Source organism: Coloeus monedula (assembly GCF_965178545.1).
Source record: "Coloeus monedula genome assembly, chromosome: 23".
NCBI classification, from domain to species: Eukaryota; Metazoa; Chordata; class Aves; order Passeriformes; family Corvidae; genus Coloeus; species Coloeus monedula.
In genome coordinates this window covers 5630463-5652720 of record NC_138803.1, presented here as the reverse complement: position 1 = coordinate 5652720, position 22258 = coordinate 5630463, and the positions used below count along the sequence as shown (strand labels likewise).

The 22258-nt window shown below is 45.5% G+C and overlaps 1 protein-coding gene across 2 annotated transcripts; it reads left to right on the top strand.

Moving 5' to 3' along the window:
* Positions 1-4738: 4738 nt before the first annotated feature.
* On the top strand, positions 4739-21626 carry NUCKS1 (nuclear casein kinase and cyclin dependent kinase substrate 1). Of its 2 annotated transcripts, none has more exons than XM_082296157.1 (8): positions 4739-5021; positions 11654-11703; positions 12708-12813; positions 13948-14003; positions 14271-14423; positions 14652-14804; positions 15248-15394; positions 16017-21626. In XM_082296157.1, exons 1-8 carry the CDS (start codon positions 5005-5007, stop codon positions 16214-16216), a joined length of 882 nt encoding a protein of 293 aa, XP_082152283.1. In that variant the 5' UTR covers positions 4739-5004; the 3' UTR covers positions 16217-21626. The 2 variants fall into 2 exon arrangements, with proteins under 2 accessions (XP_082152283.1, XP_082152282.1); XM_082296156.1 differs by having other exon boundaries at positions 15245-15394.
* Positions 21627-22258: the final 632 nt, after the last annotated feature.

Genomic DNA, 22258 nt, shown 5'->3' with positions numbered 1-22258 from the left:
GAGAATTAGTAGGAAACTCACACTTCAGGGCTGGAGTTGGAGTGGTTTGTGTGTTTAACTCTGAATTTGCTGTTCCATGGTTCTCTGATGGGACAGAATCACCCTGCCCATGTTTTAGGTTTGGATTTCAGCAAATGGCCTCCAATAATTGGGGTTTGGTTTTTTTCCCCTTCTCGAGTGGTTTAACTGGAAAACAGGACTAGAAGTTGCTGTGTCCTGCTGAATTAGGATTGCTTTGCTCTGGCAGATTATTCCTCCTGCCTGTCTTACACAGAGGGAGGAGTTGGTAGGGCAGGAACTCAGCACCTTCACTAAGCACAAAAAAATCAGAGTTTTCATTCTCTGGAGCTGAAAAGAATTGACAAGGAAACAGTGAGGGTTAAGAGATTCAGACCTGGTTGTGCTCCACTGTTTCAATGAAAAGCTGAAACACCTGGGCCAGGTTTCTGTCATGCAAATATTGCCAAATTTGGGGTTAGAGGTGCTTAAAAATACCCTTCTCTGGGCCCTTGGTTTTGCTGTAGAAACAAGGAGAACTGATTAGCAAAAAAACCTGAAGTGCCTTGCTGAATTTTACTTCATTGTCTTAAAAAGAAAAAAAAAAAGAAAAAACGGGTTTTAATGCTATAAATATTCCTAGTTCTGTGTAGAACATGGAGAAGTGCCTCATTTCCTAAAGGAGCTGTCATGAAACCCCTTCAGATTCGGGAGTTATTTATTGATTTTTGTGTTTGCACCTTAAAGTGTTTCAGCAAAGAGCTGAATTAGGACTGCTTAGAGATGGAAAATCCTGCCTAGGCCCCACTCACTGCTCAGAGCAGCTGAAAATTCCCCATTCCTTTTCCATCCAGTTATGGAATCACGGAATGGCTTGGGTTGGAAGGACTTCAAAGATCCCTCAGTGTCACCCCTGCCATGGGCAGGGACACTTCCACTGTCCCAGGCTGCTCCAAGCTGGCCTTGGGCACTTCCAGGGATGGGGCAGCCACAGATTCTCTGGATCATCTCTGCCAGGGGCTCCTCACAGGGAATTCCTGGCAGTTTCACAGGAAAACTTCTTCCATCATCACTCCGAGCCCTCCCAGTGCCCCTCTGGCGCCTGCACCTCTCAACCTGCACCTTTTCCTTCAGAAGTGCCTCTCAGAATCGATCAAAAACCCAAAGGAAGATATTTTTTATTGATTTCCCAGCATTTCTGTGCATTTCCAGTCCCCACGTGTGCCTTGGGGAGTTCGTTTTCCACGTTTATTGTTGGTTAACAACTGAACAGATGTCAAAAAAACCCCCCCACAAGCTGCACACCAGGAAGAGTCGTTGCTTGGGCTCGGTGTAAAACCCCAACCAGACAGGAAAACGATTTCCCTGGGCAGCTGTGAGTGTTTTCAGAGATCTCCCTGTGCTTAAAAAAAGCCAAACCAACCCAAAAAACTGCCCCTTGATTGCAACGAATTCCAGAGCCCCATCCAGGGGCAGCGTGGGAGGAACAGGGGCTATGCCCAGCTTGTGCCAGCTGAAGTAATTCTGGTTTTTAAAACAACTGGAAGAGGAAAGACAAGAAATGTCTTAAATTAAGTCCTGTTGATGTGTAGGTGGGTAAAAACCTGAAATCTTTCAAATAGGAATCAGCAAAGTCTTGTGTTCGTTCCGCTCCGCTCGTGGCCTCATCAGGAAGGAGCGGTTTGGGAAATGAAGGAATTTGAATTTCTTTTTCCCTGCTTTCACTCTGCACCCTCTGTGTGACTCTGGGCCAACTGTTCCCATTTCCTCCTCGTCGTTTCTCCTTCCTGCAGCTTGGATTTGTGGCCCTGGGACTCAAAATCACACGCATTTCAAGGTGTATTTTGTGAATGGATGGCTGCGCTCTGTGGGGCCACACAGCTGGAGAATTTTACTGCCCCTAGGTCATAAATAAGTTGACAATATCAAAATGTAGCTTTTTATTTTTAATTGCTTGCTGATACACAGAAGTATTTTAGAGGCAGGGTCCTGATCATTGTACAATTCAGTGTTATGGTCGTGTAAAGAGGAAGAACTGGTGGGGGATTTTAATCCACACCAACCAGTCACTGGTGCAGCATTGCAACGGTTTGAAATAAAAATTTGGCATTGCTCAGGTGGTAGTTGTTGTTTTGCTCTCTCAACAGTCCTAAGAAATGAGTTTACAAGTTGAAATTAGGCATAAAAATAATAAAAATGTACAAAACACTCGGTGTGAGCTGCCCTGAATTGCCAGCAAAACAAATTCCACTGAAACCTCCTCGATGATTGTGTTTTTATTGGGCTACAAGGCCGTGCAAAACTTGTGCATCTCTGAGTCAGCCCCTCAAAAATATTGGCTTTTAATCCAGTATTTCCAGCAGAGAATTCCTTGATGTGGTTTCTGCACCTTCCTCCTCAGGGCTCCTTAATTCAGTGGGTTTTGGGACAGGCAGATGCTCCCAGGGCCTCTTCATTCCACGATCAGCTGGATTTTCCTGAGGATTGACTGGCACCAGGGGCAGGGATGGAGCAGGAAAAGGGCCAGAATTCCAAAGCATTCCAATGAAATTCAAGCAGGGCATGAAATGAACTCCAATTATCCTGTAATTGTAATTACCCCTATAAATCTGACCATATTTGTAGCATCAAACTATCTTTTCACGGTACCCAAAGTACAAAAATAGGATTTTAAGCGCTATTTTTACTAAAATGGAGGGATGAACCTCCAAAGAGCCAAGTGCAAAGCGAAAGTGAGAAGCTGCCATTTTAATGACTGTGGAACACTTCCAATTTTTCCATGGTTAAAGCATCCCCTTTGCTAAACAGAATGAGTCATTTGGGGGGTTTAGAGGGAATTTAAAGTGTAAAAATCAGATCTCTTCAGTGCATAAATTGTGCTGATGAGGGAAAATGGTGCTGGTGAGACCAGTGCTGATGATAAAACCCGCGGGTGGAATTAAAATTCTGCATTTCTTCATGATAAAAATCAACTCGCTGACCCCAGGGCTGATAAAAACCCACAGGACAGGAAATTGTGGAGATTTATTTCAAATTTAATCCAGTGACAGAATCCACCCCTGTTTGGGGTGGCTCCAGAGCAGGAAGGGTTGGAGGAGGAGGGAATGATGGGGAAAATCCCATGGGATTCCGTGTTTATCCCAGGGCAGGGGTGATGATCCCGGTGTGGATTCCCGGCGCTCTGAAGTGCGGGGACACTTCCATGACAAAGGGACAGCGGGGCTGGAATGGCCCCGGGCTGGCATTGCCCTGCCCTAACTTTGGCTGCCTAAGTCGCGATAAGCGCGACAGGGAGGGGAGAAAACACAGGAAAAACAAACAAACGAAAAAAAAACAACAAAAGGGGAAAAAAAAAAAAAACACACAAACCCCCCCGCACATAACAAACCAAACCAAACCAAAAAAAGATTAAAAAAAAAAAAAATCCCAAATACACACCCAAAAAAACCCCACGAAAAACCCGAAACAAACCAAACCTAAAAGAATTTTAAAAACCCAAAGAAAACCCACATTAACTCCACTGAAACATCCTCGATGATTGTGTTTTTATTGGGCTACAGGCGGGACATAAACATGCAAAACTTGTGCATCTCTGAGTCAGCCCTTCAAAAATATTGGCTTTTAATCCAGTATTTCCAGCAGAGAATTCCTTGATGTGGTTTCTGCACCTTCCTCCTCAGGGCTCCTTAATTCAGTGGGTTTTGGGACAGGCAGATGCTCCCAGGGCCTCTTCATTCCACGATCAGCTGGATTTTCCTGAGGATTGACTGGCACCAGGGGCAGGGATGGAGCAGGAAAAGGGCCAGAATTCCAAAGCATTCCAATGAAATTCAAGCAGGGCATGAAATGAACTCCAATTATCCTGTAATTGTAATTACCCCTATAAATCTGACCATATTTGTAGCATCAGGCCAGTCTCCTTAGTGAACCCAAAGTATAAAAATAAGATTTTAAGCGCTATTTTTACTAAAATGGAGGGATGAACCTCCAAAGAGCCAAGTGCAAAGCGAAAGTGAGTTGCTGTGACAGAAGCTGCCATTTTAATGACTGTGGAATACTTCCAATTTTTCCATGGTTAAAGCATCCCCTTTGCTAAACAGAATGAGTCATTTTGGGATTTCTGGGGAGTTTAAAGTGCAAAAAATCTAAAATCTTCATTGGACTTTGCATAAATTGTGCATGTACTTAACTGCTGACTGGCACAGGGAGTAGTGACGGCGGTTACATCAGTGTTGTGTCAAAATCTGCCGCTGAGACCAATTTTTTGCATTTCTTCATAATAAAAATTAATGACACTGAACCCGCGCCCGGGGCCGCGTTTTCCCTCCAAAACCGCGCCGGGCCCGCGCGGCGAATCTGCGGCTCGGGCCTTGAGGCGCCGCAGCGCCCCGAAAAACTCCCGGAGAAACGGGAAAAAATTCCAGCGTGGCGCCGGTGATGGAGGGCCGCGGCCGGCGGGGCGGGAGGGGCGGGACGGGGCGCGGCGGGGCCGCGGCAGCGCCGGGAGCCCGTGGCGAATCTGCCGCCGGCGCTCGGCCGCGTGCGAGCCGCGCTGCCCGCCCTCCCCGCGGGGACAGTGGGCGGGCCCTGCGCGCCGTGATGGTTCGAACGAGCCAATGGGCAGCGGGCTCTCGCGGACCGCGGCCAATCGGCGGCGGAGGGGGGCGTGACCAGCGGGGTCGGCGGCACCGCCCCCCCGCTCGCATCCTCTCGGCGGGGCGAGCGCGACCATTTTGCGGGGGGGAGCGGCGGGAGCGGGACCGGCACCGACACCGGGACCGCGACCGGGATCAGGGAGCGACACCGGGATCGGGGCCGGGATCGGGATCGGGGAGCGGCACCGGGGGCGGCGGCGGCGCCTGACGGGGGAGCGGCGGCTCCGCAGGCGCGGCCTGAGGCGCTGGGCCCAGCGCTCCCGCTCGCTCCGGGCGGCCTCAGCGTCCCCGGCGGCCTCAGCGTCCCCGTTGCCTCCGCGCCCACCCCCGGGCGGCCCGAAGCGCCGGGAAGATGTCGCGGCCCGTCAGGTGAGTCCCGGCGGCGCCGCTCCCGCCGCTCCTCCCGGGCCGGCCCCGCGCAGGGCAGGCCGCGCTCAGGCCGTGCCGATTTCTCCTCTATTTCCCCTTGTTTTCCCCCTCCTAACTTTCCACAGCCACCACAATAAACACCGTATTTCACACTGCGCCGCTCGCCCGGGGCCGGGGGGCGCGGCGGGGCGGCCCTGCGGGCGCTGTCCCACATTTTGTAACGGGGAAAAGGGAATTTTTCGCCGCCGCCGTGACCCACTTGGCGCAGGGCGGGCGCTGCTCTCCCCGCGATCCGCGGCCGCCGCGGGGCCCCCGGGCCCGCTCCGGGCGGCGGGGCCGAGCCGAGCACGCTGCCGGGGGAGGGGACGCGGTGCCATCCGGCGAGGGTCCGGGGCACGGGGGCTGTGCATGGGGAACCACGCGTAGGGGAGGAGCCGGCAGGAGCCGCCCCCTCGGTGCGAGCGGCGCTGACACACGCCCTGCTCCGCCCGCCCGCCCGGCCGCGGGCTGCGCGCTCCGGGCTCGGTTTCCTGCTGCTGTTTTCCCCCTCCTTTTCCTTTCGTGGGGAAGAGGAGAGCTTTTCGCAGCCGGGCTGTGTGTGCCTGGCAGCTGCGGAGGTGGGTCTGGGGTTGGTGGTTTGGGTTGAGCAGCGCTGGAGCTGGAGGAGTTGCTGGCTGGGCTCGGAGCGTGGTGGCTTTGAGAATCTGCGGCACAGGGAAGTGGTGCCCCAGGGAATGGCTGGAGCTGTGTCAGGGGAGGGTTGGGGTGGATGTTTGGGAAAGGTTTTATCCCAAGAGGGTGCTGGGGCACTGACCAGGCTCCCCAGGGAATGGGCACAGCCCCAAGGCTGCCAGAGCTCCAGGAGTGCTTGGACAGCGCTGCCTGGCACAGGGTGGGATTTTGGGGTGTGTGTGCAAGGCCAGAAGTTGGACTGGATGATCCTTGTGGGCCCTTTCCAGCTCAGGGTATTCTGTGATTCCCTTTTGTCTCAAAGCTTTACCAAGGGGGTGGCAAAAGAGTGAGCTCGTGATTTAAGTTGTCTTAATTGCAAAGGTGTGAGGTTTCCCACGGTGTTCTTCTGATGCTTTGGAATTTCTTCATTCTCAAGATACCTCAAGTAACTGGCTGTGTTTTTATTCCCAGTGAGCCTGGTCTGGGGTGTGGATGTTGGGTATTCTGGCAATTTTAAATAATAAATAGAAATTAATTGTGGCTATGATACATATATACATTTAGAGATGATAGTGGTTGTATTTAAGTTATATCTCTAATATGCAGAATTTAAAATATAAGTGGAACCCAGGACTACGTTGCTAAGTAGGGGAGTGGCTCAGTGATTGGTGAGCTTCCCAAATTAGTGGTGATGTGACTGCTGCTTGAGGGGACACTTCAGTGTTGGTGATTCACGTGCCAGTTCTGGAGATTGCCCCAGGTAAGGAAAGGGTGGTGTCTGTAAAAGCAGAACCTCTGAACTTCCTGGAATTAAGTATTTTTTGCAAGGGTTTCAAAAAAAAAAAAAAATTAAAATAAAACGCCTCTGTTCAGTCCTGCTGGGTTGTGAAAGGTCTGCCTGGTCTCACCCTCAGCTGGCAGGCTCTGCTCTGCAGGAGAGTGAGGCACCAAAGTCCAGCAGGTTGTTAGGAGCACAGAACCTCTTGGCACGTGGCAGGATAGATGCAGCAGTCCCTTATCTCCCTGGATTTAACAGCCCTTCCAGGGGAAAAAAGGTAAATATTCAGTGGCTGCTACATTATATGCTCTCCTAAGTATTAACTCTGCCAATAGATTTAAATCCATTAATAAATTAATGCTGGAATGAAGTTTTTTTTCTGCCTACCTTAGCTTGTTGGTGGTAGAATGGAAGCCTGGTGAAAGGTTCTTCTTCAGAGTGAGATTCAGTGGTGGAAAAGTTTCCCTCTAGTCAGTGTTCTTCGAATTAGTTGATGATGGCTGCTGGTTTCTGGTGAATATGTGTGCACCTAAAGCAGAGCACTTAATAAAATCCATCCTATATCCCTAGTTTTTACTCCACTTGTTGAGAAAATTGACCTAAGGCTGAGTCTGGCTGTTGAAGTCAGTTACTTAAAATTAAGTAGTAATAAAGTCTTGGTATTTACAGGCTTCATGTGCCTGGCACTGAGAGCCAGGTACTTCCTGCATAATTCCATTTCTCCTGGATGGGTAATGAGGGTGTTTTCACTGTTGGTAGAAAAAGGCAAGGAGTAAAAACTAAAGGAGCCTGAAATTATTGAACTTCTGCATCTCTTGTGTAACCCTCTTGAAGTTCTGCAAAGAGAGCTGGGGCTGCTTGTAGGGGTATAATAAAATAAAATACTTTGAGCCACTATTTTTTTATATACAGCATCAATTAATGATGTTTTAAGTCAGGATTTTGGCTTCTGATGCAGCCTCTCTTCTGCTTTGTCTCGCTGGTCCTCTCCTGCAGGCTTTGCAAATTGAGATGTTGTGGGCAGGTGTGGAAATCCCGGGGGTTTTTTGGTCATTCATTTTAAGATTAGAGCCAGTTATGAATTGATCTCAGTGCATCAAGGCTTTACATCCTTCATTTTTTTGGATTTGAATCCCAGTCTGGAGTTGGCACTGCAGTGGAAGGGTGAAATTGTAGGAAAAAATACATCTATTAAATATAACTTGTTGCCAGTGTTGTTACCTGGGCAGTGTAAAGTATAAATATTGTGACTCTGGAAAAGCTTCCATGGGATTGCAGGAAAGCAACAGCTCCTTGGGGATTGGCACTTAATAAAATTCAATGATGCTGTGTGGTCCAGAGACAGGCTGGAGACACTTTGCAGATGAGTAAAAAGATGATCCTTGCTCTCTTTCAGTCTGAAGAGAAACAGAGAGAAGGTGGAGGTACAAGAAAATTCAAAATACCAGGGACGACACCAGGGTGGGGGAGTGCGGCGGGTGTTTGGGTTTGGTTCCCCTCCTGCTCTGCATCATTTTTGTAGTAAAATCTCAATTACAGTTAGAATCAAATAGAGGACGGGCACAAGACTGCTTCAGTTATTGCTGCAGAAATCATTTAATTGTTTTATGGAGTTTCAAGTCATGTGGATCCCTGAAAATCCTGCAGGTGCCATGAGCAGAGCCTGGGCTTACAGGCGTGGGGAGTCACTCTGAGCTCTGTAGTGGGGACCCTCTTGGTGGTGAGTCCTGTCTGAGTCCAGTTTTTACCCAGATTAGCCCCAAAGTGACGTGGTTTAGGTCCCTGACTGTCACCAGGTGCCCTGTGTCACCTTCTGGTGGTGGTTTTAAGTCAGTGTTCATGGAAGGCCCAAATGCAGCACTGCAGATGTGCTTTGCACAGCTCTGAAAATCCCTGCAAGAAACGCTTCTGGCTGGAATTTGTATTTTCTGTCTATAAAAAAGGCACCAAAAGGTGCTTTTAATGGCAGTATTTATTGATAATACTGGCCTCAAAGGGGACATCTTTACCTGAAAGTGAAACCTGTCTGCTGAGCCAGAGCTGCCCCAGCCCTGAGGGTCAGGGAAGGGCTGGAACTTTGCTCACAAATGCTGAGGGGTTTTTTGTTATATTTTGTTATATAACTTTATTGGTTAAATAACCAATTAAAAAAACCCATACAAAATCCCAATAACCATTTAATCTCCTTGCTTTGCTCTATTGGATTAGAGGGTAGGTGGTCATTGTCTTTGCTGGTTGTCATTTGACCTAAACATTCCTCTTCAGTGCTGGGTTTTTGAAGCCTCCTTTTAGCATTGCTTTTCAGGGTTATATGTTGTTGGATTTTTTTAAAATTTGGGCTTCTTCTGTGGGTTTTAATGCCTGCACAAATACCTGGGAATCTAAGCATTCCCTTTAAAAACCCCCAAGTTTTCTGCCTGATTGTAGGGCTGTGCTGATGTTGGTTTAAAGGCTGAGGGTTTTAAACTGAAGATGAGGTAGTACCATACAATCCTTCCTCAGTTTTACAGGCATTTAGTGATCCTTTGACATGTTGATGGTGCTTTTCATAATTTCAAAATTGCAGTTTGGCAGGCATCAAGCACAGGTTGCAAGAATTACTGTGCATTTCTGAGCTGTAGTTAAATTACTGGAGAATTACTTTGCTAAGTGCTTCCATCCTAACATGTTGATGAGTTGCTGTTTATTCCAAAAATATTGGACTGACAGCTGTTATTAAAAACTTGTGCTGTTAGACCTCTCTCTGAACTTTTCACATGCACACTTCAAGTGCTGATCTGAATTAGCAAGGAAGTTATCTTCAAATCTCAGTGAATATTTTAAACCAGACTGAACAATGCCCATCCCAGCTGTCCCCTAGCCTGTCTTTTTATGCTCAGTCTAAGTGGATTTAACAGAGAGTTTATTTTTATGTCTGCTTGCTCGCTTTAACATCTTATGGCAAGGAGAGGCTCTTCCCTGACAACACCAGCACTCTCTTCCTGGCTCTTAATTCCAGTGATCTTTCACAGAGTGTTTTTATCACCTTGGTGTAGTAAACACTGCAGGCTCTCTTTGCAAACTCGTAGTTATTATTGCACAGCAGCGCTGCTGACAGTTCTAAATAAAACTTAGCTGGTCTAAAAGAGGTGAATGATGAGTATGAAGAGAGGGGAAGGGCAGGTGCCAGGAGCAGGTTGGTTGTTTCGGTTCCTGGGAGCTTCTCTGGTGCTCTTGGAGACTTGCAGATCTTTATCTCCGATGGTATCAGTGCAGAGATTCCTTCCTTACTCCGCCCTTCTCCTTGCCCTGCAAGACAAGATAATGCAAGGAGACGGCCTCCACTTTTGGTTTCTTCTGAAACAGTGATTCTTAATTTTGTTTTAAATACAAATATCACAGCTCCTGCTCGCCATGTGAGGAGAACTGAGCAGGGTTTACTCTCAGGCTGCAAACCCAGGGCAGCGAGCTTGGGGAAGGGATGTTTGCCACAGGGACAGAGTTTTTGTTAAAGGGTGTTTGCCACAGGGACAGAGTTTTTGTTAATGCTGTAGCTGACACTGTTACATTTTCAGTATCTGATTTAATGTGTCTCTGAAGGAAACAAGGTAGAAAAACTGCCATTTCCATCTTGTTTGGTAGCTCAGTGATTTCCGAGTGGGAATTCTGCTTTTTTCACCTTGTTTATGCTTTTGAAGGAAAAACCTCAATATCTGATACCTGAAATCAGACATCTTATTTAATAACTTCGCTGTTCTTCTGATGCTTATCAGAATAAAATTAACATTTTCATTTGTGGGGTGACTCAGGAGGCAACCTTCAGGAAGGCTCCTTGTTGGAATAGGAATGTAAATCAATAATTGCCAGTAATGGTGTCCCTAAACTGGTGTTTTACCACACTCAGACTGGGAGGGAGTGAACAGTGCACGGTGCTGTTGTACTTTGTTCCACTCACACGTGCTCCAAAGCTTGGATGGGATCCAACCTGTGCAGATCTTGCCTGATTGGTTTTTTCGGGGTGTTTTTTTTCAGGATTGGTTCAATTTTTTTTGGTTTTTAATTTCTTTGAGAGGTTTGGTGTTTGGTTGAAATCAAACAATTTTGCTCCTGAATCCTTCTGTAAGCCATGAATTAGAGATGCTTGTACAGGAGGGCAACTTAAACTGGATTTCAGATGGATCAGCAGTGATGGCTTTGGGGTGTCTTTGAACTAAACAGGTTTATCAGCAGTGCAGGATGTTAATGACAGGTAATTAATGGAGCTCGGTGTGAATTGGCACAGTTGTGCTGAGAGCAGGAGAAGGGAAAGAGGAGAAGGAAGGATCCATGTGCTGGATGGAGTTTTCCAGCTGTAGAAGTGAGCTCATGTGGTGATTGCTGCAAAATCAGATTCATTCTTGGCTTTGGGCCAGAAGGACTGGAAAAAGGGACTGTGGGAATCTCTTTGGTGCCTTTCCCAGCTGAGCCTCCACCTCCCAGCCCCTGTCAGTCCTTGCAGGGGGTGTTTGGAGTCCGAGTTTGAGGCATTCTCAGCTGGAACTGAAATTTAATTGAATTAGTGGCTCTCTTGATTCCCTCTGGTGTGTGGTATTACAGGGCAGTTGTCTTGTCAATGAAGTAGTTGGGATTTGATTGACAAGGTGCTGATAAAACAGCCAGCAGTTCCATTTTTGAGGTTTCAGTAAATTCAAGAAGCAAGTTTAATTTTGTTCACTTTCAGCTCTCTGACATCTTCCCACAGGATCAGTGTAACTCTTTGACAAAGCTCCTGGAAGCCCCAGTGAAAACTTAAAATGCTTTAAAAGCAAGGATCACATGGGAAAATAAAAATTGGAGGAGAAGGTGTGACAGCAAGTGAGCTGTGAGAAGCAGAAATTCCAAAAGCAGCGGTTCAGAAATGTTTATGATTCATAACCTCTGTGGTACTTATCAAAAAGAATGTTCTGATTCTGGGAGTGTAATCCAGATTATTATAAAATCTCCTCAGGAAAATGCTATTTATGCTTTAATATAATTAATGTACTTTCTGTTCACTTCTGACTGCAGAGGTGGAGGTGGCTGAGTTATCAGAGTTTTCTTGGGCTGTTTTTGGGCTACAAATCCAGCCCTGGAAGCAAGGATATGGCACTTCCTTGGTCCTTAAGGCTTTTGTAGCTCTGAAATGATGAAATCCTAATTTTTTTTTTCTCCTGCTTTTTAACAGGAACAGGAAAGTGGTCGATTACTCCCAGTTTCAGGAATCAGATGATGCTGGTAAATGACTTTTTTCCTTCGTCTCCTTGGGCTAGAGCAGCTCATTATTGCCATGCGTATTAATTGTTTTTCTCCTAGTTGCATCTTCAACTCAGATTCCAAGGAGTTTCTGTTCTTCACAGCCTGAACTGTTAATAAGTATTTGAAAATATAATGATTCTCATATGTTTTGTATTAAACAAACAATGGTGATAGAAATCTTATTATTTAATGCTTGTATTGTTGGAGTGCCTTGAGGCTGTTGGCAGCAGCGCCTTCCTTGCTCGATGTTATGTTCTGTGGCAGAGGCTCCTTGATGCCACTTTTTTCTACAGGAAAAGATGTTTTCCATTTATTTTGTGGCTCCAGTTGAGCCCACATTATCAGGCATTTTGGGGGGATTGCATCTAAAAAAATGTGATCCGTGTGAATTTACAGAACGTTTCTGGATCACATTTCTCAAATAATATAATCTGTGAATTAACAGAACATCTCTGGAATAGGTTTTGAGTTCTTGGAAGATAAACTCAGTGCTAAGTCAGGTTGCACTGATAATTAATATGGGACAAATATGCATAATTCTTAATTAAAGTGCTGTTACTCATTGAGTAAGGTGTTGTGTAAGAGTTGTAAAGAGTTTAAACTCCTATTTAATGACATCCTTTATCCCATCACAGTAAATAGTGTGTGCTGTTAGAATCATATAGAAATATGTATGGATGTTAATTTTTAATAGGTTTATGTAATAATCAAGTGCAAAATGAGATCCTGTGTCCTCTTGTGAGGTTTTTATCTGTTTCCCTGGGTGAGACTTGACTGTACACAGCATTTTCATGGTGCTATTGGCAGAAAAAAGGTAAAATCACTGGTTTAAACCAGGAGTTTGTTTCCATCAAAGGTTGTTTGAAGCTTTGTGATGTTCTCCTTTTTGATGTGCATGAAATGGTCAGTTTAAGTTGTAGCTGAGGAAAGCAGTTTGCTGGCAATGAGCTTGATTCAAACCCATTTTGTGCTGTCCTGTCCAGATGACGATTATGGAAGAGATTCAGGTCCCCCATCCAAGAAAATCCGTTCGTCTCCCCGAGAGGCTAAAAACAAGAGGAGATCTGGGAAGAATTCTCAGGAGGACAGGTAAAAGAAGCTTTTCATCTGTTGGGAACATGTCTCCACACCTTGTCCTGTGTGTGGGGAGCAGCATCTTCCAAGAGGAGTGGAATTCCAGGGAGATTGAGAGCTCTCAGTCAGGGCTTTCATACCCAGCTGAGACACTGAGGTGGTTTCTTCCTGATGTGAGTAGACAGAGAAATCATGTGTGAAACACTTGTCAGTAGTGCTTCATCATTCCAGAAGCTCCAGAGGCAGGCAGCTGGAATGGCAGGGAATGTGATCGCAGGTACAAGGATCGGCAGCTGCTGCAGTCCTCAGGTCAGTCAGTGGCAAGGTGCAGCTCCTTGCCCGTGTTCTGCAGCCTGCTCAGAGCATCCCTGTGGTGCCAGGTGGGATGGGGTGGCACTTGGGGACATTTGGTCATTCTGTGGCTCTTTGTTCCTTGTTTTGGCTGATCCATGAACACACAACTTGGTTTGGTAGCTGAGTTGTTCCAGCAGCCTCAGTGCTCCCCCACTGAAAAGTGAGATTTTCCTGTAGAATTCTACAGTAACTGCGGTCCCCAAATGATTGCCATGAGAGCTTTTTAGTCTTTTTTTTTCTTCTCATGACAGGTAGCAGCTTCAGGGATGGAGGTTCTGCCTGCTGGCTCTTGTTCTATAAACCCCAAGGTGTCTTTTAGTCTCCAAATTAATCGAATGATCAAATAATTTGAGAAAACTTAGACCAGACATGTGCCAGTTAAGAGCAACATGCACAGAATGGAGTGTAAACAATGACGTAAAGACAAGTGCTGACTATAAATCTATTCAGAATAAACCTTTATTTCATTTATAGACTGCATATAAACCATCAAAATTGTAACTAAAATGAAAGCCACGTGGACTGTGACTCGGTTTGAGTGAAGTGCATGGTTCAGCTCAGTCTGATTGATTATTTCCTGCTTGATTTAAGTTTGTCTGTGATTCAGAGTTTGAACATTATTTTCCCAACCATGATAACTTCACAGACAGCTGAGTAATCCTGAAATATGTCCAGGAAAAGCAAAAATTCTCAGCCTAGACATCAGTTTGCTCTTTCAAAATTATTTTCCACGCAGCAGTGAATGAAGCCAAAGTTAAGACCAGCAGTCAGACTTTACCTTTCTCTCATTTGCAGTGAGGATTCAGAAGACAAAGATGTGAAGACTAAGAAAGATGATTCACACTCAGCAGGTAACTGATTGCATTGTACTGATGGTGTATCTTCAAATTGAGTTGCAGGAGTAGGATTTGAGACAGAAAAGAAATAATTCTCACTTAAAGTTGGATGCTGCCTCTGCTGCTGTTACTTCCCACCCTGGATTGGAATAATGTTGCTTTGTGTAATGTGATGGTCCTATAAAATTTGTCTTCACAATTGGATAGATCTCTTGATCCCTTCCCTGCAGTTTTTATCCAGGATGAGACAAGAAACTTCATCTTGGTGCCTTCTCCTTGCAGATGAAGATTTTGGCAGTGAAGATGATGACGTAGGAGCGGACGATGGCAAAGCTGACAGCGACTACGAGAGCTCTCAAAAAAGCAAAAAAGGAAAGAAGGCTAAACCAGACAAGAATAAGAGAGCAGCCTCCAAATCCAGGAAAAGGCCTGCAGGTAAACAAAAGAGAGGAAAAAAAGTGGTTATTTTGCAGTGCAAAATATTGCAGAGGGTCCTCGTTGGGTGATGAAGGAAGATGTTTGTGGGGTTGAATTGTCCTCAGAGTAATTCAGTGAGTGTCTTAACCCCCTCATGAGTGAGCTGCCCCTGTTTTGCCCACGTGCTGCCTCGAGGCAGGAGCTCTGTGCTCTGTATTCACCACACCTTGGGGCCTTTTGCTGCAGAGGACAGCGAGGATGAGAAGGAAGATCACAAAAGTGTTCGTCAGCAGCGGCAGGCGGCGTCCAAAGCAGCCTCCAAACAGCGGGAGATGCTCATGGATGATGTGGGGAGTGAGGAGGAAGAGCAAGAGGATGATGAGGCACAGTTCCAGGAGAGTGAGTAAATGGGATTTGGAAAAAATGACAGCAAAAGGGACACAGCTGGGACACTGAGGACATAAACTGTGCTCCTTAGTAACTTCATTTTTACTGTCTGCCTGTCCCACTTGGGTTTTGCACATCTAGCATTTGTGTTCCAAGTTTGCAGCAAAGATGGGTGTGTTTTCCAAAGATGTGTGTGTGTTTTCCAAAAATCTGTTCCTCTGTAAGCAGCCCTGAAGGATAATTGTAAAGTTCTCAATGCTTTTTGCTGCTGCTTGCTGTCCTGAGGCATTGCTGATGTAAAAACCCAGTCACATTTTGTACCACAGCAGATAAATGGAAGCCCACAAGGTCTCAGAGTCTGTGTCTGCAGTTTAACTGGCAGATCTCAGCTATATCTTCAATTCCCTTTCTTTTTTTCCCCCCAAAAACCTTATATTCCCTTATGCTTCCAGCAGATTCAGGAAGTGATGAAGACTTCCTCATGGAAGATGATGATGACAGTGACTATGGCAGTTCAAAAAAGAAAAATAAGAAGGTCTCCAAGAAATCCAAGCCAGAGAGGAAAGAAAAGAAAATGCCCAAGCCCAGGCTAAAGGCTACAGGTGAGTTTGTGCAAAATAAGTTACTCAGTTGAAAACTCAGTTTTTCTTTTTGCTGCAGAAGACTTGGGAGAAATTTTGGGGTCAGGAACATCCACATAAATGTTGAAGGGCCAAAATGCCTCGATTTCTAGCAGCAGTATGGAATTACAAGCTGGCTTTAATTCTTACTTTAGGGGTTGAATTGGTACCTATGTCTTGTTGGTAAAAACTCGTAATATTCAAAACCTTCCCTGCTGAGGTGCTGCATTGTGATTCCTGCATCTCACAGCCAATCAGTAACAGTTTGTGGATTTGTTTGGGACTTCGTGATGTTTTTAGGGTGGGGAAATCTCAACCAAAGGAAGTTTCAAATGATAATAGCTGATAACCAGCTGTTCTGGTTTGACAAGAGCTGTGTCCATTTTTGGTGTCACATCCAACAATTAATAAGACTTCCAATTTAAACAGCTTTGAAATCTTGTTAGATTGCTCTTCTCTTCAGCTTTGCTAATTGGGAGTGCAAAAAGCACCGTGGCTGTGGTCAGACTGCTGCTGAATGACTTTGAACTCCCATTTGTGTAACACAGTGTGAGTTTTTCTGCCTTTGCTGCTGCTGAGTTTTACAAGGTTTTTCTCTTTCCAGTGACCCCCAGCCCAGTGAAAGGCAAAGGGAAGGCAGGTCGCCCCACAGCTTCCAAGGCAACAAAAGAAAAGACCCCATCCCCCAAAGAAGAGGATGAAGAGCCTGAAAGTCCCCCAGAAAAGAAAAAATCAGCCAGCCCTCCACCAGAGAAGTCAGGGGATGAGGGATCTGAAGATGAAGCACCCTCTGGTGAAGATTAAAATGGCAGTTGAGGAAAATCTTTGTTTAAAAAAAAAAAGAGAAAAAAAAGAAAAAGGAAAAGAAAAACATACTTAGGGGTAGAACACGGTTTTGGCTGTGGCTTGACTCATGGGCTTTGAATGCTGTCTTTACTTTCAGCTGTTTAATACAGTGTATCCTTTTTTAATAAGAGGAAACCCTTCTACAGTAATATTTTGAAGTCAATGTTCTCTGTTGGCCATTCCGTTCTCCCTCCCCTGCCAAACCTGAAAAGCCATTTGAGACAAATTAACAGACCATTCAATATTTTATTTTTTTTCAAGGGATACTGCAGTTGAGAAGCAATAAGGTTTGAGACTGATCTGTGGAAACCATACTTACAAATCCTTAAGTAGAATAGATTATCCCAGTGCTGGTAAGAGTTGTTTAAAACTATTATTCTGTATTTGGAATATATGGAAAAAATAATGAACCTCTGCTTTAACAGACTTTGAGACGAGTTCAGTCTCAGCAAAAATGTAGTTGATCTAATTCCAGTGGAGGAAGATGAAACACAGGGAGGAATCCTGTGTTTCTTGGATTCAGGCACGTTTTTCATGGAAAGCAATCAAGAAACTCGGAGATGGTCCAGTGTCTTTGATTTAGAAAAGACCCTCCAGTCAGGATGGGAGATCTTTTGTCTCTGCTGGATAGAAAACTGTTCTGTAGGCAAACTGCAGCCCATTCCAGACAAATTCAGATACTCAACCTCCAGCCTTCCCACATCCATTAACCCTTTTTATTCCTTCTGTAGATGGGCAGAACAGGGAAGAGAAATTGCAAACCATTTTAAAACCTGCTTTCCATTTGGTATCGTGGAAAATGTGTTTATTAGAGGTTTTTTTCCAAGGAAAAAAAAAATCAACAGATAATGTAAAATGAAATTCTTCAGCTTTTGGGGCGAGGGATGTCCTTTTGTGGGTGTGAAGCAAAGGATTCCTGTAGTGCTCTGGTCAGTTTAGATCCCATGAGTCAGGCTTGAGTGTTTCTCTTCCCTCCCTCCATCTGTCCTCAGCAAAGCTCCGGGGATCCCTGGCAGAGGGGGCACAGCGGGCACTGGGCAGCTCCAGGGTGCCACTTCCCTGTCCCCACCCTGCTCCCTGTGGGATCTGCTCCCACCCTCCTGCTGATGGGCTGCTGGCCCAGCTCCCTGAGCTGGGAGTGCTGGGTGGGGAGGTGGAGCTGGAAGGAGCTGGAGTCAGGATGTCCCTGTCAGAGCAGGACGCTCGAGGTGTGCGTGGTGGCATTTTAATGTGTTTTTATCCAAGCAGCCATATCCTTCCTTTTTTTTATTATTTTCTAAACTTCCATTAAGCTCCACAAGCCTTGGTTTTCAAACCCTGAGACAGAGGTTGCTGCCGTGTTTGTTGGTGGAAACATTGAAAACTGGACCTACCATTTCTATTTTTATTTCCCTAAGCCCTCTGTGCTTCTGTCCGTTGCTCACACTTCTCTTCCAGCTGACGAGCTTTGCATCCTTTTTGGTTTTTTCGGGGTTTTTTTGTCACAGAACTACACATTTTGTAACCAGCCTCCTGAAGGTAACATAAGGCAGCTAATCAGTTGGGATTTCTGGTGCACGTGGCACCAGCTTGTGAATCCTGTGTGGGATTTTGGAGAGCTCTTAGATGCGATACACTAAATATGGGCAGGAAGGACACTGAATCCCTAGGGAGCCTGAAGATGCTGAGCACAGTGTAGAGCCTCAGGTGGGGAATGGAATATTCCTCCAGCAGCTGAGCGATTGTCTTGTGTGATTCCCTAGCCCTGGATTTTATTGAGGCTGGTAAATTCCTTTACCTTGGCTTATAAAAATTGAAGTTCTCTAACGTTCTTTACTCTCATGGAACTACTGTTGCCGTTACAATAAAGATGATGTTGTTTCATTGTAAATCTATTTTTTTAATTTTTATTTTTTAAAGTGGTTCGATTTTTTTTTTTTTTTTTTGGTTTGTTTTTTTCAGAACAGCTTCAGGCTGCAGGGAAATCTCAGTCTTGAAAAAGAAGTGAATGTAATCCCCTCTCCTCTCCCACACCCCTTCCCACCTGCTGGATTTCTGGGAGAGCAGAGCCTCTTGCATTCTCTCAGCTTCTTGGGTAATACAGGGAAAATAAATGGCCACATTTTAAATATAAAAACCATTTTGGGGTAGCAAACACTTTTGCAAATCTCTGGTTTCCAGAGCTGTTCTCCTGCAGTCCAGACTCTGTTTCAAGCTACTCTTGTCCATTGGGTTCTTAGGGGTTTTTCTGGAATTCAGGTGTTCAAGGATAATTCCAGGTGATCTGGTTCTTCACCTGCCAGACCAGGTGTTTTCTGAAGACTGTTTTGTGAACCTCAGCTAAAATACATTTTTGGTTTGTTTATATTTTTTTCTAACACGGTTAAGAAAAGTTAAGGCTGTGAAAAATCCTTTTTTTGTTCTCAGTTCAGCTTTTGGATCATTTCATGCCTGGCAAGTTTGGCCCTTGATTTTACAGAACTCTTCTCCTTTCTCACACGTTCATTTCTCATGAGTTGGAGGCTGCCTGATGCTTCTTTCTGAGTGTGTCACAACCCAAACACTATGAAAATCCTGGATTTGGGCAATTTTGTAACTTTCTCCAAACCTGTTCTCTGCTGATTTGTGCAAACACTAAGCCCTAACGGTGTCTTGGCTCCTCTGTTAGAAATACAGCAGTTCACATTTTTACAGACAGAAGAAAATTGTCAAGGTGAATATATTTATTATTTTGAATTTTTTTTTTCCAGCATACAACATTTTTCAGCAGCAGCAAACTTCACCTTTTTTAATGCCCTTCGGAATTAATTTGTATTGAACATTCTGGAAGGAAAGCTGGGAAAATGCCTTTCTTTAGGAGCATGAAGAGATTTTTGTGGAGCAGAAGGTTCCATGCACAGGAGGAGGCTTTGCAAAGATTTTCTGTCCCACAGCTGTAGTTCTGGAGCCTTTGCAGAGAGGTAAAATTGATTTATTCCAAAGTTCAGTCTCAAGCCCTGCCCTGGTTTTGCTCTTAAAATTTCAGCTCAGAACTTGCATCCTGTCCCTGAATCCTCCCCACCACGTCCAGCTCTGTGGTTTATGCCAACAGTCCTGCCTTGAACCTGTCAGAGTCAGCAATTCCAGCTGGGGTTTCGTGCTAAAGATGGGTTTGGTTCGGTTCCAGCGGGGTCAGCAGGAGGATGAATGCCAACTGTGCCGAGCTCAGGGGGTCAGGAGGGGCTCTGGGGAGAGCAGGGCTGAAAAATGGGGCAGCTGAGGAGCTTTTAATCACTTTTAACTTCCTCCAGGCAGAAGAGAGTGAGGGGAGAGAAGCAGCACCCACCAGTGCCAGGTGCCAGCTCTGAGCCCGCTCAGCTCCTGTGCCAGCACAGCTGAGGCACCGCCAGGGCAGTGCCAGAAATCTGGAATTCATGGGTTTTTTTCCTTTTTTTTCCCTTTTTTTTTTTTAAATTCCCTCCACTGGTGACTGTCACAAAGGTACAACAGCCCCTGAGGCACCCAGGTGAGAGAGGGAGGGAAGGAAACTGTAACATGCTGGAAGCTTTTGGAGCTGTAGAAAACTGGTGCTTTGCTTTCTGTCATTTGTTCGTGAAGTGTTTATTTTTATAACAGATCCTATCGTTGAACACACGGTTCCTAAAAGCCGTGGACTGATCCATGAGCTTCATATTTGATGGAGAATTCATTCATCTGTGGGAGGGGGGAGGAAATGGAGCAGGTGGATGTTTTACAGGGACGCTGTCGCAGAATAGTTGCTGGCGTTGAGGATGTGTGAGTTTGGGGGGGTTGCTGTCACATCCCTACGTGGAAATTAAATATTCTCTGTGTGTGTATGATCAAATAGAGCATTTCCCCTCAGCTTTGAGTATTTCCCTGCAGTTTTGGGAGGCTTAAATACGAGTCCTGATGGGATAGAAGCAACACTAACGCTCTGTTCTGGCTGTCAGGAGGATTTGGGGCTTTTCGGAGCCCGTCAGAGCAGGGAGAGCCGACAGTGTCCTTTGGAGACCTCCCCAAGCCAAGCCTAGCTCTAAATCAAATTCTAGACTTCCCACTTCAGTAGTTGAATGTCTTTTCATGGAACTCTTTCTATCAAACCATAAATATTTCAGAAGTCCAGCCCAGCCCTGCCAGGTGCTGGCTCTGTGTCACCTCTGTCGGCCCCGATTCTGCCCCGCAGCCGGCCCAGCATGCTCAGTGTGACTGCAAACCACCAGTGTGCAAATGCTTTGTATAGTGGGGCGAGGGTTTTTTATATATATATTTTGGGAGGGGGGGGAGCGGGGTGGGTGGAGATCCTCGAATCAGCTTAAGCCAGACTTAAATGTGTGTAAAAGCCCCCGAAATCTTTGGTGTGTGAGTGCGCGGGTGCGAGTGGGAGTGTCTGACATCCCATTCCCTTTGTGTTCTCAGCATTTGTGAGGTTTTATTTTCTTTTTTCTTTTTTTTTTTTTTCCTTTTTTCCCCCTCCCCTTCCTTCCTGCAGAAGCAATTGTTACAAAATGAAAAAAATAATTGTAAATAAGAGCTACGTAATTCTTTTTTTGTTGTTGTTTGCCATCGTGTCACAGCAAACCCTGAGTGAGCAGTGTGAAGGTGGAGGAGGAGACTCCAGGTAGGGCCTTGGGCCTTGGGCAAGGCATCATTTTCTGGTATGCAATGAATATTTTGTCTTGAGTGTTTGCAATCCCCTGGTGAGCTTTTCTGAAAAATCAGGCTCTTTGCAGTTCCCCATGCTTTTTAATTTTTATTATGATTTTTCTTTTTTCATTTCAAAAGCAGAAAAAAGGGGCAGCTGCAAACAGTCACCACTGTGGGGTTGGGAACTCTGGACAACGCTGAGATCTAGCATGGTACTAGGAGTTAAGTCTGAATGTAACATTAATGCTTTATTTAAAATTAAAAACAAACAAACATCTTTTTTTTTTTTTTTAAGGGGTTGAAGTGAACATGACTGTTGACCATGTTCGTGAATTTCTAGATGCAAACATTCATTGGTAGAATCGTGTGATGGTCTTTTGTGCTACTTAATTAATTTTACATATTCCGAGTCTCTGTATGTACCTGCAAAGAAAGAAAAACAAAAAAAATAACAAAAACCCTGCTTTGCTTTTCTTGAAAAAGGGTTCCCAGGACTGCATACCTGCTCCTGAGCTCTGTTTTAAGTATGTGTATCCTTCGCTTGTATTTTGTATTAAAAAAAAGAACCACGAGGAAAAAATGAACCCTTTATTGTTCAGCATGTTGGAATTGTGTCCCCTCTTTTATTTTTCTCCTTTTTGGAATATATTAAGCAACTCATTCTTCTGTATCTTTTATTTTCTTTTGTAAACTTTTTGGTTTTGTTTAAAAATGGCTTTATAAAAGGGCTTTTATAACCCATGAACACGACTTGAGTCGTTTTTCTGCTGCTCCAAAGGGATCGTCCTGTGCCTGGGTCGTGTTCTGTGGGAGGTAAAGCCTGTTCATCTCCCAGGATCTCTCAGAGTTTTGGGGTGAAATCCTTGGAATTCTCTGAGGAGGGGAAGTCAGCTTTGGGCTGGGTGTGACCTTCCCATTATTAACCTGAGAGCTGAAGGAGGAGAATGAAATAATTGAGGAAATGGTGCCTTTCCCAGGCTCTTCCTGGAGTTGTAAATTGAAATTTTAAGGCCCAAAACCAATTTGAGGGAGCGATGAGAGGAGGGACAAAGCCCTTGGAATGTCACCTTCCCCTCCAGGAGCTTCCCCTCGTGTGTCCCAGCCGTTGCACAGATGCTCAGCCTGTCCTTATGGAAAAGCTTCGTCGGGAACATGGGAGAGAGAACTCATCCTTGGCTGTTGTCATGGCAACCCTGGGCAGGGATGGGCCCAGCCTCAGGTGCTTTCTCCACGCGCTGGAGGTCACGCAGGGAATTCTTCCTATCACCAAATCCATTGGAGCAGATTCCATCCCGTTCCCAGCAGCGTCTCCGCTCCCAGGTCGGATTTTCCCGATTTTGGCTCATTTTTGATGCCCGGTCGTGCCCGCGCTGTGCC